Source organism: Microtus pennsylvanicus, chromosome 9, assembly GCF_037038515.1.
Source record: "Microtus pennsylvanicus isolate mMicPen1 chromosome 9, mMicPen1.hap1, whole genome shotgun sequence".
Classification (NCBI taxonomy): Eukaryota; Metazoa; Chordata; class Mammalia; order Rodentia; family Cricetidae; genus Microtus; species Microtus pennsylvanicus.
This window is the reverse complement of record NC_134587.1, coordinates 42418239-42435769: the sequence shown is the minus strand read 5'-3', so window position 1 is coordinate 42435769 and position 17531 is coordinate 42418239. Positions and strand designations below refer to the sequence as shown.

Genomic DNA, 17531 nt, shown 5'->3' with positions numbered 1-17531 from the left:
CTGACGCCTCTGACGCACAGCAGGTGACTCGCCTGCCTGCGTCTCTTCATATTTAGGACGGGCGGGAGCCAGGCCTGGCTGTTCTCTGAAGCTGTCCGCTCAAATATGTTAGTTTAAAGTCACTTCATAGATGCTGTCTCCTTGAGGATCTAAATGCTCATGCCTACAATGGTCCAGGCTCGCCCCCCACTTGGGCTCTTCTGCCCGATCTCTCCTATTGAGCAGGAAGCTGCAGCAAGCTAAGCTTGATCTGAGGCCTGATGGCAGAGCAAAGTTGGCACAATGAGATACACCTGCAGCTGCCAGGTATACAAGGATGGATCTACCCAAGGCCTGAGAAGGATGCTCTAGCTGTGCAGAGGTCACTGCTACGGCAGGAGGGTGAGCAGGTGGCTCAGGGCCAGCAGGTGACAGTCTAATATCTCACACAATTCACTGGCCACATGAACCACATCAGACTCTGCCCTGTCGTCTCCAGAGAGCTCTTCTCTCTCAGCCCAACACAGCTCACACAGCAGGCATTTCTGAGACACATCTATTTGACAGCCAAAAATAAGGGGTGATGGACAGGTCAAGAGGGGGAAAGTTGACAGGATGTAGGAGCCAAAGTAAAACTCTGCTCATGGCAGTGTCCGTGAGGAGGGCAAGAAAGACCTCCCACCAGGTCCACAGCCATTCGAGGGCCAGGCAGGACCGACAAGGAGGAGTCTGCTCCTTGCTGAGAAACAGAGTTTGGGCTCCCACTAAGAAGTAATGTCCACTTGTGTCTGGATGGAGGAAAACGGAGGAAAAGAGGAGGTGACGAGGAGAGGGAAAAGAAGAAAGGCTACACTCCAGAGGTCTCCAGACAAGTCTTGGATGGTCAGCGGCATTGCCGAAGTGGCCCCATATTTACAGAGGTGGCCGCGGCATGATCGAAGATGCTGGGAACTACACTTTCCCAAGCAAAGACAGGTTTAATTATCTGCAGAGTAAGTCTGAGGAAGAAAAGCACACAGTATGCAAAATTCTTCTCTTGTCTCCTTGGAAAGGCATTAGAGGAGAATGTGCAGAGCTCTGAAGAAATGCTTTAATTTTTCTCTCTAAACAAAAGAGCAAGGTAATCTTCATTTATCAGCCGGCACGGGCTGCTCCAACACTGGCAAAGGCATAATTAAAAGGCTCCTCGTCCCTGTGCACTGAAAGGCAGAGGGGACAACATCTTAAAGCATGTGCCGGGACTCGATATGATGAGGTGGTCAAAGGTCCACGTCAGGAGGGTCAGTTTCAGCCATGAGAGCCCCCAGAAACCTTCAGGCACAATGAACTGGATATAATGACACAGAAGCCTGTCGGCGCCATGGGCCCCACTCTGCTCGGTGAGAAACGCTTAAGCCTGTACAAACTGCCCTTTAATGTGGATGGGGCAGGGGACACAAAGAGAGCATTCAGAGTGGCAGCAAGGATGTTGTCACCAGCACTTGGAGGACTCAGTTGCTTCCAGTCTGAAATCCCGGGGTCACAAGTGCAACCAAGATCACAGGCAGGCAGTGCTCTTTCTGAGATGGGGTCTCTCACTGAACCTGGAGTCCGCTCATTGGCTGAACTAGCTGGCCAGACAGTCTTAGGGACCCTCTTGTCTCCCCTTCTCCTGCCTCAGAGCTACAGACTTGCACCTCCACACTGACTTTTCACATCAGTGCTGAGGATGGGAGCTCAGACCCATGCTTGCCCCATGGGGCACCTCACGCACTGAGCCATCCCATTTCCCATCCACAAACGATTCTTCTTTATCATGACAGAGGAGGCTAAAGTCACTTTTTGCTCCCTTCCACCAGCTCCCCAAGCTGGAATCTCCCAGATGGACAATATTGGGATCCATGTGCTGCCACCCTTGCCATGGGGTTCTGTAGCCTAAGTGATCAGCTTTTCACAGGGACAGAGTGCCCCCCCCAGCCCCCAAGCACTCTTCCCTATAAGGGCTGTGGTGTCCCCAGTAAGGCTGCACACACAGTTACCCAGGGAAAATAAAAGTTGGAGACACAGGTCTTCTGATGTCACAGTACTGTGTCCCGATGGCTTTAAACATGGCCTTTGTCCAAAGCTACTAAAACAAGCAAAGAATCACTGCCCAGTTTTCCACTGTGACATCCTGGGGCTCCTGCCTACCCCATAGCCTGACCCCAAGTCAACAGCAGATGGCTGGTCCACAGGAAGCCTTGCTTCTTTCCCAGCTGGGCAGGACCCCCTGGCTATGCCAGGCAGTCAGCAGTGTGCTATGTATAGGGTTGTGAGCAACCCAGCCAGAAAGGCCAGACATTGCCGTGTTCCCAGCACTTGTAATACTCACTGTCTCGCCTCTCTGCCCAGGATGTCCAGGGAGCCCATCCTTGCCTGGTGGGCCCTGTGGAAAGAATCACAGCAGGGAAGGTTCATTCAGCAGTTCAGAGAAGCAGGTGACAAAAATTATGTCATTTTAGTGGCTCTTGAGAAAGGGAATCACCCAGCTGCCACAGGGACAGCAATCATGGAACTAGATGCCATGGAGAAACCTGTCCCACAATCCTTATAGCTGTCCCAAGGGGTCAACAGAGATGGGGGGGGCGGTGGTCAGTCAGCTTCCCAAGCTTGAGCGGGTGGGTGACCTGGTTGCACTGGGATCCTCATCTGTCAAGCTTGACAGACAACTGAGGAGGGACAGTAACTCCAGAACCCAGAGAGAGGTCTGGACAGACTTTCCCTGCCATGAACATCCCCTGCCAAGGCCCTTCCCCTGCTGTGGGCTAAGTTCCAGACCCTTTCCTCCCATGGACCTTCCATGTTTCCAGCCTCCCCCTACAGTGGACTATGGTTCCTCCTCTGATGTGGAATTTCCCTGGCATGAACCTCCCATGCCTTATGCCTTCCCCTACAATGGATTTTTCACAGGCACTGACCTCCCCTGGCATGGACTGTCACCTTCCCTGGGCCTTCTCCTGGCTTGAGCCTTCTTCTAGAGTGAATTCTCATTTGTTGTGGGATGCCTCCTACCCTGTACTTTCTTCTTCTGTGAGCCCTCCCTTGCAATAGGTGGGCCCTGAGTGGGCCTTCCCTTGCTGTGGATTTTGCTGTCAGCCCTGCCTGGATCCTAGGGAGGAACCAGCTTTTGCTGCAGACATGGCTCCAGAATGGACAAAAGACCTTTCAGTTTGTTTAAGAAATCTTGTTACATTTGTGTGGTCACCCAATACACTAGCACAAACTCAGTTAGAATGTCATGATATTCTCAATGACAGCAGGACCTGCCATGGGAGGCGCACACAGGGGAAGGGCCTCAGCGGCGAGGCTCATGGAAAGGAAATTCTGTCTAGAAGTAAACTCTTTCCAGAGCAGGAGGCCTGAATGGGTGGGGCATGGCCACAGGCCGCCTTAGCAGCCAGGCTTGGGAGGTTGTCTCCACTGCCCACCTGGCAGGGTCCACCCTTCTCCCCCATAGCCCAGGGAGAGGAGGAGAATGGTGTCAGGGAAACCTGACCTGCCATCTCCATGGGAGAAAGAAGTACTTACCGGGGGACCCTTGGGTCCGGGGAAGCCCGTGGGTCCTTGGGGTCCATTAGGTCCCTGGGAACAGAGAGTGGCAAGTTTGAGAATGGATTTTTTTTCCTGTTAGCATCCCCCACTCTTTCCTCACTGTGGCACTGGGTGCCCTAAAACCTTCTCCCTATTTAACCTGACCTCTTTTTTCCCACTTGACTCTAGAGAGAGAAGAGGGAGAGAGAACTTAGATAGAAGACAGTAGATGGGTAATAGACAGTAGATTGCCAAGATAGATGATAGGTAGGTAGACAGACAGACAAACAGACAGATACTAGATAGATGGTAGATGGGTAATAGACGGTAGATTGCTAAGAGAGATGATAGGTAGGGAGACAGACAGAGAGACAGATAAATACTAGATAGATGATAGATGGGTAAGAAAAGATAGGTAAGGTAGATAGGTGGATGGATGATAGATAGATAGATAGATAGATCGATAGATAGATAGATAGATAGATAGATAGATAGATAGATAGAGATAGATAGATAGATATAGATAGATGTCCAGTGGTCAAGTTGCATGGCAATACCGAGTCCTCTTTGCTGTATGAGGCCAAGACAGAATTTTTGTGGTCTTAGTCATCTCCAGCACCCCAAGGCCAGGTCCAGAGGGTGGGATGAGGTCTCTACCCGAGGAACACAAACTTCTGGATATGAGCTCTCAAGCCTCAGCAAGCCCTGCTCCTCTGCAGGGCACTGTTTACCTCCTGTACTGGCTCACCCAAGGTGAAGGGCCTGGAGTATGTTTGGGGCCAGCTTCCTCCCTGGAAATCCCCTCATAGCCCAGGCCTGAAAGACTCTTACCCGCTCACCAGGAGGGCCAGCCGGGCCATCGCCTCCGGAGTTGCCCTGAGAGAGGAGAGAAAAGCTCACCATGACTGCTATGGCCAAGGGCTCTTCGAGGGCCCCTCTACAGTCCAGTACAGCAGTATGTAGTGGCATTGAGCCTCAGTTCCATGCTAGCCTGCCTCCGTGCACAGCCAATAGGAAGCTAGCATGAGCAGGATGGTGATACTTCTGGAACAGGCCCCCATGGCTAGCCTGACACAGACTGTGCTCAGCCAAGAGCACATCAAAATGAATAGAAAGAACACACGGCTCAGCTTCTGACTATTCCATGTACCTAGCTGAGAGGAGGAACTTCTTAGGAACAGGTGAGTCCAGTGTGTGTGTGTGTGTGTGTGTGTGTGTGTGTGTGTGTGTGTGTGTGTGTGATGGACCTGAAACTTAGTACAGAAGAGCTCAAAAGAGGGGATGGAAAAAAAAAGAGAGGATGGGCCAGAGGAATGGGTCAGTGTTGACTCTCTGCTAACTGGAACCTCCTCCCAGCAAGATTATTTTTAAAATATTCTTATGTGTATCAATGCTATTTTGCCTGCATGCTGCCTGTGCATCAGTTGTGTGCCTGCAAAGATGGCATCAGATGCCCCAGAACCATAGTTCCGGATAGTTTTGTGCTATGTGTGGATGCAGGGAACCAAACCTCGGTCCTCTGGAAGAGCAACAACTGCTCTCAAACACTATCTCTTCAGTCCCCGAGTCTGGATTTTTACTGTTTAGAACTGGGCAACACACCATGCTTGGCTTTCCCCAGGTTTACAGCACAGGGAGCTGGTTTCCCCACTCAGCATGAGGAGTCTGGGCAGTGGTAGGCTCAGCTCCTGCCTGCACCAGAAGGAACCTTCTAGCGAAGCCCTCTACCGTTCTCAGACACCCTTACCAGAAAAGAAAGAAGGCTTCCCTGCCAGACCTGGGTGGGGCTGTGCAAGGCTGGCTTCCTGGGGTCTGAAGCTCCTGTGTCTGAGAGCTGTCCTAGCTCTGTCTGCATGGGGTCTCCCTAGGGTTACCCTGAGTCACGTGGTTCAATTCACAAAGCGTGCTGAAGGCTGCCAGAGGGCAGAGCCCCCTTTAATGATAGTCAAGAAAATTGTTACACAGACCACCCATGGCTGATCTCCACAATGGGAAAATACCATGAACCTACCTTAGGGCCAGGCTTCCCTGTGATGCCCCGTGGGCCTCTTTCACCCCTCGGACCCTGAGCAGACGAACAGAGAGAAGAAAGGTCAGTTAGCTCAGAGGCCCCCAGACTCACAGAGCCCACCCACCCACCTCACATGCTCAGTTTGTACAGAGAAGCTCTAGGCCACAAGGAAGGTTAGTTACCGTTGGGCCTCGCTGTCCCCGTGGTCCTGGCTTTCCAGGTGTCCCCTAGAAGCAGAGAATAGGATGTCAGTTACCCTGGGCACGGATGGCCCAGACCTGCAGGCTGCCCTCCCTGAGTTAACAAGAGACTTCAAGAATCCAGAATGAGGTCAGGAAGGTCCCATCTGGGGGCGAATGGGAAGAGTATAAGGGCAGAAACATTGATGGATTGTGTCTGTTACTTAGCTAGGTCACTGGCTCCCTCCCTCTTCCCCACTCCCCTCCCTGCCTCTTCTCTCCTCTCCTCTTAGTGGGCACAGAAATCATTACATGAAGAGAGAAGAAAGTCAACTCCTATCACACATAATTTTCTTCCGCTACTGTTAAGAATATTAGGCATTAAATTTTCATCAGCCTCTGCAGGCGCGAGGGGAAGCTGCAATTTAACATAGAAATCATACATCCAAGAGTCCCTGGCTTCTCTCAGAGTTCCGGCCTTTCACTGCTGCTGATCTGCATTTTCCAGACCCCGGAAAGCAAACGCACGGCATTTGTTTTCTGTTTTCTGCCATAGCAAGGATATAATGGCCCGCAAGTGCAGTTTACCCACAGCGCACAGAGGTAATGGATTGCCCGCAGAGGCTCCAGCACTCTGAGGTTCATCCCGGGTTTATCCTGGCCGCTACCAACAGAGCCAAGTCAGAGCGATAAGCCGAAGCCATAGAGTGAGCCTTTCCTTAGCATTTCCCACTTGTTCGCTAGCAGAAGCAAAACAGTCTCCCATTTTGAAAGGCATTTAATGAAACAAATCACAGCAAATGAGTTATGTTTTTTTCTCCCCCTTAACAGCACACGCGTTCCTGTTATAATGCCTCAGCTCTGTGACAACATCCTTTGGCTGCAGGTAAATATTTGCATATGAAAATTAAGGAAGACATCTGCTGTCTTCTGATGTGTGTGCCCTTACTGACAGTGTAACTAGCCCTGACTCATCTGGGTACGCAATCCAGGCTGGGCTGCCAACCCTGCTGTCCCTCTCCTACCTTTAACACTGCCTGGAACGACACGCCGATGCCATCTGACCTTGCGGCATCGCTGGCACCCGATGCAGCCTGCCCTGATGGTTCCTGGGGCGTCTAGGCACACTAGCCTTGGCAAGAGGCAAACAGGTCTCAGCCCAGCTTCCATCTGGGCCCTGGGGTAGCCTGGTACCCAGCAGGGTATGTGGAAATCTAAGCCTCAGGTGTACCTGGCCTCTAGAGCCTGCCAGGAGAAAAGAGGGGGTCCCTGAAAGGGTCTTGCCTACAACTCCTCTGGAACACGATATCAAGCTGAAGTATGAAGAGCTTGAATTTGCTGGGAGACCTCAGGAAGGCCTTCCTCTCCTGGGACCCCTCCAAGAGGCGGGATACAGTCTTGTCCTAAGACACTGTTCTGCTTGCATCTTGGCTCGGCCTTGGGCTGCAGCTGGCTGGTTGGGCAGTGTTGCTTCTGATGGCTTCCCATTTAACCTCCCACTGTCAGACAGTCACGGACCACCAGCTCTGCGGAAGCCAGGCCTCTGGTAACTGAGGACCGAGGTATATGGGTGAGTGGTAAAGACGCAATGTGCTATAAGCCCAGCATGGCATCCACAAGAGAGGCAGGCTGCTGACCACGTCTTCTGCAAGTAGAGCAGGTCTCCAGGGTGCAGCACAGACCCCACCCCCACCCCTTCACAGCCTTCCCATCCTCTGTCACATGGGACCAGGATTACCTTTAAAATTTTCCCCGAGGTTACCCCCATGACTAAACTCTGGCTGCCTTGGGATAAAGACCTACTCTGAGACACAGCCTCCACCAGCCCAGGCCTCTGCACTGGGCTCAACTACACCAGCTTCCCTAAGTGGTTCTGTCCCCCTTTCCCCACCCCCAGCCCTTTCTGGTCTTAGCAGGAGCATCTTTGCCTCCTGGTAGTACCTGGGTCTAGGGGCTCAGTTTATCCTTCCTTGCATGCTCGTTACCCTCGAGCACTGGTTCCTGGCGGCTTCTTATCTTGCTCAGTCACCGGAGCATCCCCTGCCTGGTAAGCTCTGAGCTTAGCAAGGACTTAGGAAGCGTGCGGTGCAAGCGAATGAACTGCCTTCTGTGAAGCCCATGTGACTAAGGGAGCATGGCGGAGCAACAGGATAACATAGCCTTAACCTTGGGGTTGGTGTTAATTCAGGAGATGATTTTGCACCAGAGGCTCCTTGCAAGGCCAGTCCAGCCTCCAATCTCCATGGACCGTTAGGAAAGCCAGTCACTCCTAGTGGTCCAAGGACCCCCAATTTTTGGTTAAGCTCTCATGTAGGCAAAGCAACAACCCATGAGCTTTCCATCCTATTCCAGAAGCAACTTACACACCTGTGAGACCCTGGACCTCACGGGGAGTATGTCCAAATATCCAGGGGACAAACCTTCCCACAAACACTAGTCAGATGATTCTAGATAGAGAGTTTGACTGAGAAGAGAGATAGATGATTGGATGGATGGATGGATGGATGGATGGATGGATGGATGGATGGATGGACTGATGGATGGACTATCAATGGATGGATGGATGGATGGATGGATGAACTGATGGATGGATTATCAATGGGTGGATGGACCAATGGATGAATGGACCGATGGATGGATGGACCAACGAATGGAGAAACGAGAAGATATGTAGAGATACAGAAAGATGATAAAAGAACTGTGTGAATGAGAGGCGATGGTGGCAGTAGATAGTCTCAACCCTGTGCACTCCTTCCCAGGACATTTCTGCTTTCTGAGTTGTGAGACTGGAGACCACTGGCTTATTCACATGGTCTCATATCCTGAAGTCATTTATCCTGGTTTTTAAGAGCACATCAACTCTGTTTTACACATGACATTCTGATGAAGCAATGTCCTGAGAGGAAGAGCCTCAGCCTCAGCTCTGTGTGCGTGGAGGGCAGGTAGCAAGGAGCAGTCTGTTCTGTGTCCCAAACACCAAAGGCCTCTCTACGTAACCAAAGCCCAAGATGACCATCACACTTCATCTTCCAACTGGAGGTGCTCAGATCTGTGCCACCACTCAGAGATGTGATGTCGGGGGCGGGGCTTCTACAAGGAAGGCCCGAGTCAACAAGGACATCACAGAAGGTGAAGGGGGAGGGACATGGTTCCCCCAGGTTGGCCCTCAAGATACCTCTGTGAGAATGACAACAGAGGGAACCCAATGGTGTCATGTCTGCCCTGTCTTTACAACCTGGGTAACTTCCAACAGGGACTGCAGGTCTGGGAGTCACTGCACATAGCCCCAAGCTGATATGCACTCCGTGTGGTAGATCACACCAACGAGAACAAAATACGACCTTTTCCCCCTCCCTGTAAAGTTAGGATGCAGGGAAGTCTCTCAGAAGAGGATCGTCTGGAGGAGCCCTAAGAGTTTCCTGGCTCCCACCCATCAGAAAGCTCCATTCTCCCAGCATGCTTTTGCCCTCCCACGGCCCCTTGCAATCATGGTGCCTCCATAACTGAAAGTTGACGAAAGGCTTAGAGCTCAAGATCCGCTACTTCTGAAAACGTAGTTTTGATAACACATGGGGAAAAATCAGCCGAGCATTGACTGGGGAACCAACACCTGCACGCCAAGGCGGTCGAGCAACCGCAGTCCTTACCCTGCCACCCTTCTCTCCGTTGGCACCCGGGAAGCCAGGGAATCCGATAGAGCCCTGCAAGACAGTAAAGGAAAGATAAAACAAGACTGCCAAGCCAGGAGCAAGGGCCATGCTGTCGTGCCCACTAGGGCGAGTTCCTGATACTGTTCACATTCCTTTTCTACCCACTGACCAGATCTTTGTACCCAACCGCCATGCAATGCCCACCAAGCCCCCGCCCACCAGCTAGCCATCCTACTCACCCACCCATGGAAAACCCACTCACCTATCCTTCCAGCCTCCTATCATCCATTCGCCTAGCCACCTCCCATTCCACACCCATTTACCACTCAGTATTTCCTGAGCATTCACTAGATTCCAAATCCAAACCCAAAGTTAAGTCCTAACATGTTCCATCCCGTTCCCCTCACTACCCACATAGAGGCTGTGCATTGCCAGCTGTTATCTGGGGGATGGGAGAACATGAGCTGCTGAGGTTCTGTGGAAATAGGGGCTGCATCTCACAGCTCTGATCATTGACCCTGTGGTCACAATTTGTGACCTGTCCCATAAAGCCTTAACTACAGCATAACGGTTTCCAGGGTCAGAAATGGACCCAAATCCAGGCACAGACTGTAGTACTTAACTATATTCAACTCTACAGATGTACACACAGGCCAAATATGGTTCTCATGACTTTCCAGACTCCATATATGAACAAAAATATGCCACGGGGGCTCCCCAGGACATACCCAGGGCAGCCCACTGCGCACCAATGTTGGTGTTATCTACGGCCCTTTGTGGGTCTGCCCTCTGGGTGGCTTAGCATCCTGCCCTGAGCACATTCCTGTTCCAGGAAGTCTTTGACTCCATGCCCTGTAGTCCTTCTTTGTGTCCACCTGGCCACCAGGCAGGAGACTGAAACAAGGGGATCTGGGGCGGCCACTGTACAGCCCATTGCTGCATCTAGTCACAGCCCAAGTACAGAGATTCAGATCCTGCTGTCTTGTGTCCCCAAAGCGGCCAGCACTGTGTCATATCCCACCCTCCCCTCTCTCAGATGTCTCCTCTCCTTTCTCTCCTCCTGGGACAAGCACCTAAAAAGAGGAAGAAAAATGTACCCAGGCGCCCATTTCCCAACACTTGGGCGGACGACTCCAAGTGGCAGATACATTGAGGTCATATCTAAGGGACACACAGAGCGAACAGGAGGACAGGCCACTGCTTGCCCATACAGGCCCTTCTCCTTTGGTTGGCAGGCCCTGGCTCTTGTGAGTCAAAGCCAGTGGAGCTAGCAGGCAGCAGAGGGCAGGGATGCAAATCTGGGGCAGGCTGGCCGAGTGCTGCTAACCAGGTCTCCAGCGCAGACAGCAGTTATTGTTTAAGGAGGAACCGTGAATAATAAAATGTGGGATGAGAAGAGAATAATGTTCACACTGATTTCCAAAGCCTTTAGGACCTGTTCCACTTAAGCCTGAACATGACTGCAGATAAGACGATAGCTGTCCCTCTCCTGCTCCGTTATAAACAGTCCCCAAACTTCCAAAGCAAAATGAGGCCAAGAGCAGGCTGGTGTGGATAAGCCAGAGGGCTACGCAACCCCAGTAGGCCACCGGGACCCCAAGCTGGCCAGCCCCATGGCTGGGATGGTTTCTGCCCCCTTCTCTGAAAGGCTCAACTCGTCCAAGCGCTTTCTTTGAGCTTGATCAAATTAACACCAAAGGCTGCCTGGGGACTATGAGATTACAGCGAACATATTGTTCTACTGTGACACAGAAGTCCCGCAGAGGTGGAGAACGGATGAGGGGGTTGGGAGTGTGCAGGATGCCGCATGAGACAGTGCCTGCCAGGACATCTTAACATGGCTTAAATTACCTTTGGTCCCTGTCTTCCTGGGTACCCTGGCAATCCTGGCACTCCGAGCTTTCCCTAGGAGCAGAAAAAAGACTCATAAATCATAAACATGACTTCTCCATCTCGTTCTCTGAGCAGAGAGCACTGCTCTGAGGGGGGCTAGGGCAGGTTGGAAGGGTGGGGTCAGTGTACAGAGGCAACTGGATCCCACCCCTCTGGAACTGAGTGGGTCTCTAAGTGAGCCTATCTTACCAACATGCCTGGAAAACCAACCACCAAGCAAAGGGATGGTTAGTATGGCCAGGAAGAAGAATGTTCTTACCCAAGGGGGTTCTGAACACTCTGTAAGAGTTCTAGCCCAGGGCAGGATGGAGTGGGGGACTTAAGTCCTCCTTGTGTCCCTTCCTCCCTGGGTTACTGGGGACAAAGTGTAGGAGGGTACTGGTGGTACAGGGCAGGCTAGAGACAGGTGTCTACTGGAACCTCGTGCACATGCCATGTGTGAGAACATTCTGTCACCCCAAAAGTGGAGGCAGGACTTGATAGGGATGGGTAACGGATGTATGGCTGGTAAGGTCCCCAAGATATATTTGCTTATATCTGGAGGAAAACACTCCTCTAAGGTATGGTGGTGGGGTTCAGAAGGGGAACATGGAACAGGAGAAGGACCAATGGATCCATACACAGACACACACACACACACACACACACACACACACACACACATACTGGGAGAAGAGGCAAAAGACTGGGGGTAGTGACATGGGCTATTCAGAAGTCCCACTACCCCTGCCAAGCATGGGAGGGGCCACCTGGCACTCAGAGCCCTCTAGGCATAGCTAAGCATTGTAACCACAAACCTTCTCCCCAGTGGGCCCCAGAGGACCAGGATCACCATTGGGACCACCACGACCCTTTGGGCCTTCAGGACCATCTTCTCCTCGAGGACCAGGTGGGCCAATCTCTCCCTGCAATCAGAAAAGAGGAGATGAGGGAGATGCTCCCCAGTCTCTACCCCCAACTGACCCCTCCCACTACTCTGGGGTAGGATTACACACACACACACACACACACACACACACACACACACACACACACACATCAAAACACAGACTGCTCAGAGACAAACAACTGCAGAGTGCTCATTCAACCTACTAATCCTTTAAGTATTCACATCTGCGCACCTAGAGAAAACCCGGCTCTAAAACAAGGCTCTATTTGTAGAGGAAGCAGAGCCATAGTACCGTGCTCCCTCATCTGTTAAAAACTGTGCTCCCAGGAAGTACCTTTTGTATGACTCATTATCTATTTCTATCTATCTCTATCTATCTATTATCTATCTATCTATCTATCTATCTATCTATCTATCTATCTATCTATCTATCTATCTATCTATCTATCTATCTTCTATCTCCTACTTCCATCTCATCTCCAGGGTCTCTCTAAACTGGCTGAAAACGCAAACTCATCCTCCTGCCTCTGTCCCTTGAGATTACAGGCACACACCACCACGACTGTGCTCAGTCAAGTGGACTCTAATTGTGTGTGCCGAGACATCAGAGAGAAGGAGTCAAAGGGACTTCTGCTGTTGACCTAGGGTAGCACCTCAACCAAGGCAATGAGGATCCTTCATTTGGAGGAGGTCTGGGGCAGCCTTCAGCAGCAGCATGATGGAACACCATGTCCCTTTTTAATTTTCCTCCTCTAGGACAGGCAGGTGGCTTCTGTCATTCTCTGACAGGTTGTGGCAAAGTGTCAAGTATATAGGCCCTCTTGTTCTGGAATGTTTGGCAAAGGTTCCTTTGGGGCCTGCTTTGGGAGATAACCACAGAAGTGGACAACAGGCCCGCGTTAGACAATAGACAACACTCAGGTGTGTGCAACATCTGGGCTACCAGAAGCACAGTGCGTCACCTTCTGTCAGGCTCAGACTCATTCTGAAGTTGTGGAGAACGTCTCAGCAGGAGCTAGCAGATGGTTCTATGGGTCACCAACCTAGAAACCGCCCTCAGTGCCACTGTTAAACCCTGGCTCATTGTGCCTTCTGTGCTAGGCACCCCCAATCTGAGAAAGCCATGCCCTCTTCTGCACCAACAGCTCTCTCTGGAGCTGGGGTGAGCAACCCATCAGAAAGCAGCCAGGCTATAGGGCATCACCCACCACCCAACACCAGATGGCAGGGCACTGGGGTTGCATGGTCTTAAGAGTGACCTGAATGCATCCTGGGGACCGGGATGGCCCAGGAGCTCAAGAGAGACTGCAGATCCTCAATAGGATATGGAGCTGTTGGCATCTGCTACATCTTGGGCAGTGGTTTGCTTACAGGTCTGTCTGGATGGTTTCCGTCCTCCCTCCCAGTTCCTCTTCCCAGGGTTGCTCATCATCCTCTGGGGTCAAATTTCTCTGTAATCCAGGGACCCCCCCATCCTTACTAAGATGCCTACCCAGCACCCAGAGTAGAGGACCAGTGACCACAGTTGTCCTTGGCGCTGCTCTGGCTTTGGAGTTGGAACTGAGGAACAGCGTCGAGAGCACTGCACAGGGCCGCTGGGCTCCGGGCATCCCGTCCTCACACTAAGATCTTGCAGAAGTGCTGCCTCCCTTCTGATAAGCTGCTCTTTGGTCTCAGATACCCCCCGCTTTCATGCAGCTCTCCAGACCCACCCTGCTCGACCCTGACCCGAATCCTAGGCCCACAACACTCACCCGGTCGCCCTTTATTCCCATGTCGCCTTTGAATCCAGGGAAGCCGTCTTCACCCTGAGCATAGACAAGAAAACGCATCAGTCTACAGAGAAGAACTCCGCTCCACAGCACCACTTCCCACCACTGCACAATGGGTTTGCACTGTGCAGAACACCCAGCCCGGGGCAGAAGCAAGAGAGCTAGCTGTACGTGGAAGAAACTCGGTGCCTGTCTGGAAGGAGGTATGTGGACACCTGGCTTCACACCGAAGTTCTCAGACATTCTCCCTAGAACCATGAAAGTCTGCCTTCCTGGCCCCCTTGGGACAGCCCAGGAACTTCCCTGGTAAGGCAACATTCCCATGGAACCCAGTCACATCCTCCCATGCAGCCCTGCCTTGTGAAGATAAGAAGACAACATAAAGCAGTAAGCCTGGGACTCTAAAAATCCTCCTCAAACAGGCAGAAGATCCTCCAGTAATAAAGACTCCCAACAGAGTGGGAATTCTGGGACACGGGGCTTTTCAATCTACTTTAAGAGGACTTGCTTTCTCCTAAACCCCTATGAGATCCACACAGCGGTGTTCTTGGCTGAACGGTTCAGAAGACACACCCATTCCCCTGACTCTGCAGGAGGCGGCCTAGGGTTCTACCCTGCAGAGGTGCTCTAGAAGGAGTAGATATTGAAAGGCCTCTTTGCCTGCTCTTCCCAAAGTGTAGTTAGTAAACACCCAGACACAAGGTAGGACCACCCAGCTACTGTGCTGTTCCCACCCACAGCCCTTGAAGCAGTGCCTGGAGAAAAGATTTCAGGCTAGAAGATCACTCAGGAGAGGAGGCAAAAATGTCCACGGGTGTCCAGTGAGATGCAGGGGCGGGCACATCTGCAAGCATAAGCAGATGCAGGTGCCAGCTGCTTGAGCTCAGGCTTGGCAGGCCTTGCTCTCACAGCCTTCAAACCCCAGTGTCCCAGGGAGCACCACAGCCCGCCACAAAGGGTTGCCACAACCGCTAGCTACGGCAGGAGGGAAGCCCAGTAGGACGGAGCTCAAGATGGACAGATCACATCCAAGTGCCAGGCCTCTTACCACCTAACGGAAAGGACAAAAATAGCTGGCTTCACAGTTCCACGATGGTTCTTCCGCCAGGGGTATTGGGCACTCTGACGCTAGGGCATTCAGAGGGCCATTACTTAGCTTCGTATTAACCGATGATGATCCATATAGGCCTGATATGTGGCCTTGACCATGGCAGGCAGCACCACATTCCAAAATGTGGCTTATATGTGAGTGTGAGCCGTCACTGAGCTGGACAGGCCTTCACGTGTCCCAGCGCTGAGCCCTAAGCCCAGGCTTTAACCTAGCCTGGATGAACTCTGTGCAGGAAGGCTGGGTTTCTCAGGTACTAACAATGACAACTAATCATGATGAGGACTGCTGTCTGCAAAGGACCCACAGGGAGGGGTTTGAGGGAGGAAGTATGTGAATATGGCCACGTGGCCATCCTAGGGCCCCTGGGTATACTCTGGGCCAGCCCAGGAGATGCTGGCAGTACCGTGGCTCTAGGTAGCTCCTTTCAACTTTTACAAACAAGTAAGCATCAACTCCCCTCCATACTCAGAGGCAACCCCACCGGGTTCTGTACCACACTGAACCAGCCCACTATCAAGTGGAAAGATAGATCCTTACCTTCTCTCCCTTGGTGCCCTTCAGTCCTCGGATGCCATCTGCCCCCTATGCAGGCAAGAAAAGAGAATGCTCATAAACACACAAAACCCAGGGGGGGATCAAGGGAACAGCTCCCACAAGCGGTAGGTTCCAGTATCAGAAGGGCCCCATTCACTATATCCCCTTGTCCAGAGAGGTTCCAGTATCAGAAGGGCCCCATTCACTATATCCCCTTGTCCAGAGAGAGAGAGGCGTTTCCTGTGCTCACATTGATTGACAGGGGCTCACATGAGGCCCCCAGTGTCCTTCATTCCTTCACTGGCCTCTGAATCCTCCTTCTACACAAACACCCAAACCTCTTCCTGGCCAATTACTCAAAGGTCTGGTTTTGCCTCTCCAAGGACCCAAACCCCTGCCAACACTTTCCCATGCTAACATGCCTGCCTGTTCTAGAAGTAGTCCCTCAGCCCTTGCAGCTAGGAAGAACTCAATGGCGGCAGGCAGGTTAAGATCCTGACCCTGTCCTATGGCCTCTGATGATGTCCCAGACGTCTGTGTGCCTCAGTTTCCTTATCTGGTAGTTGACTGATACGGACCCTAGCCTTGTTTCTGCTGCTCGGAAAGAATGGTCTGCAAACTCTCAGGACAGTGACCAGGCATCCAGCAGATAGCAGCCAGGAACTGTCTTTTTGTGTAACCTCTGCATGATCATTCACAGGAGACATGGTATTACGTCACTAATGCTACAGCAATGACTGTGGCTGTCCTCAGCCCAGGGTGGACCACCTCACCTCCCTGCTAGACACAGCTCTAAGGACATAGACCAGACCCCTTTTCTCCCGTTCTCGATAGGCCTAGTGCCTCTGCTGATGGAAGTGAAATGGTGAAATCTAATGACATATGCAGCCACATCCTCATGGTCCATGACCTTTCACCTCAGGCCGCTGAGAGGAGTGACATTTACCTACATGGACAATTGACTCCAGGAGCTGCCCCAGGCTGCCTTTGCCTAGGACCCCAGAGGAGCCACGTGACCGGGACCGTTCCTGCTGGATAAGGCTGCAGCCTAGGCCTGAGCCACTTTCTGGACCCAGGAGCCACCAGCTGCCCTCTGCTGGCCAGAGCTCCACACAGGCTTGCAGTTCTGAGCTTTTTGTTGGGCCTAAGAAGAGCTTCAGAATGGAGGGTGGAGACACTCAAACCCAGGAGCTCAGACTGTGGTCTGGGCCTTGACACAGGAAGCTAGGAGCTACAAACCAGGCACACAGGTACCATGAGATCATAACCACTGGAGAAAGAGAGGGCTTGGAGCATCAGGGGCAAGCCCATTGTTGGCAGCATCCCTACTCCGTATCCCGTGCTGCATGGCTTGAGATGTGGAATGGAGAGGCAAGAGGATACATGGAGCAGAGAGAATCTGGGTAGCAGCTGGGTCAAAGTATTGATCACTCATCTTGACTGGGTAAATGAATGTGGGTTGACATTGAAGGTTCCCAGTCTGTTAGGATAGCGGCCCCTGGCCCTTGGTGGCAGTTATAGATGGAAGGCTCTGGAGGAGCAGTGCTAACTCCAGGGAGCCTGCTCTGTGCTTGTTCAAACCTGAATCAACGATGGATAGAAAACTTAAAGATGGAGAGAGACCTAGGGCAGGCATGGAGAAATCTAGCATACACACGACCTCACAGATTCTGTGAACAAGGGTTGCCACAGCACCCAAGCGACAGGAATATAACAACACCTGTGGTCCAAAGGACTTAGGAAGGTGCGACGTGCCCTGTCTGGCGAGCTGCCTTGGAGCTAGTGGTCTGTGAACACTTGTTCTTTTCCTGAGATACCTTCTGGGTATCTAGAAGTCCCCAAAGAAGAAGACAGTGGGTGGGCCGTCCAGGTGGCTGTTCAAGCCCTACCTACCATCTCACTCTTCCTGGCATGTCCATGGAGGAGAGACACAGAACCACCAGAACCCTGTGGTGAACTCTCAG

The 17531-nt window shown here is 52.0% G+C and overlaps 1 protein-coding gene across 2 annotated transcripts in view; it reads right to left on the bottom strand.

Annotated features, from left to right (window-relative positions):
* The window catches only part of Col5a1 (collagen type V alpha 1 chain), a 150961-nt gene that overhangs the window by 38653 nt on the left and 94777 nt on the right, over positions 1–17531 (bottom strand). For both annotated transcript variants that reach the window (XM_075985567.1, XM_075985568.1), the window contains exons 28-37: positions 15571–15615; positions 13905–13958; positions 12059–12166; positions 11220–11273; positions 9366–9419; positions 5722–5766; positions 5540–5593; positions 4360–4404; positions 3526–3579; positions 2330–2383 (exon numbers count right to left, since the gene is read on the bottom strand). In XM_075985567.1, the coding sequence (XP_075841682.1) occupies positions 2330–2383; positions 3526–3579; positions 4360–4404; positions 5540–5593; positions 5722–5766; positions 9366–9419; positions 11220–11273; positions 12059–12166; positions 13905–13958; positions 15571–15615 (567 nt within the window). The remainder of the gene's footprint in view (positions 1–2329; positions 2384–3525; positions 3580–4359; positions 4405–5539; positions 5594–5721; positions 5767–9365; positions 9420–11219; positions 11274–12058; positions 12167–13904; positions 13959–15570; positions 15616–17531) is intronic.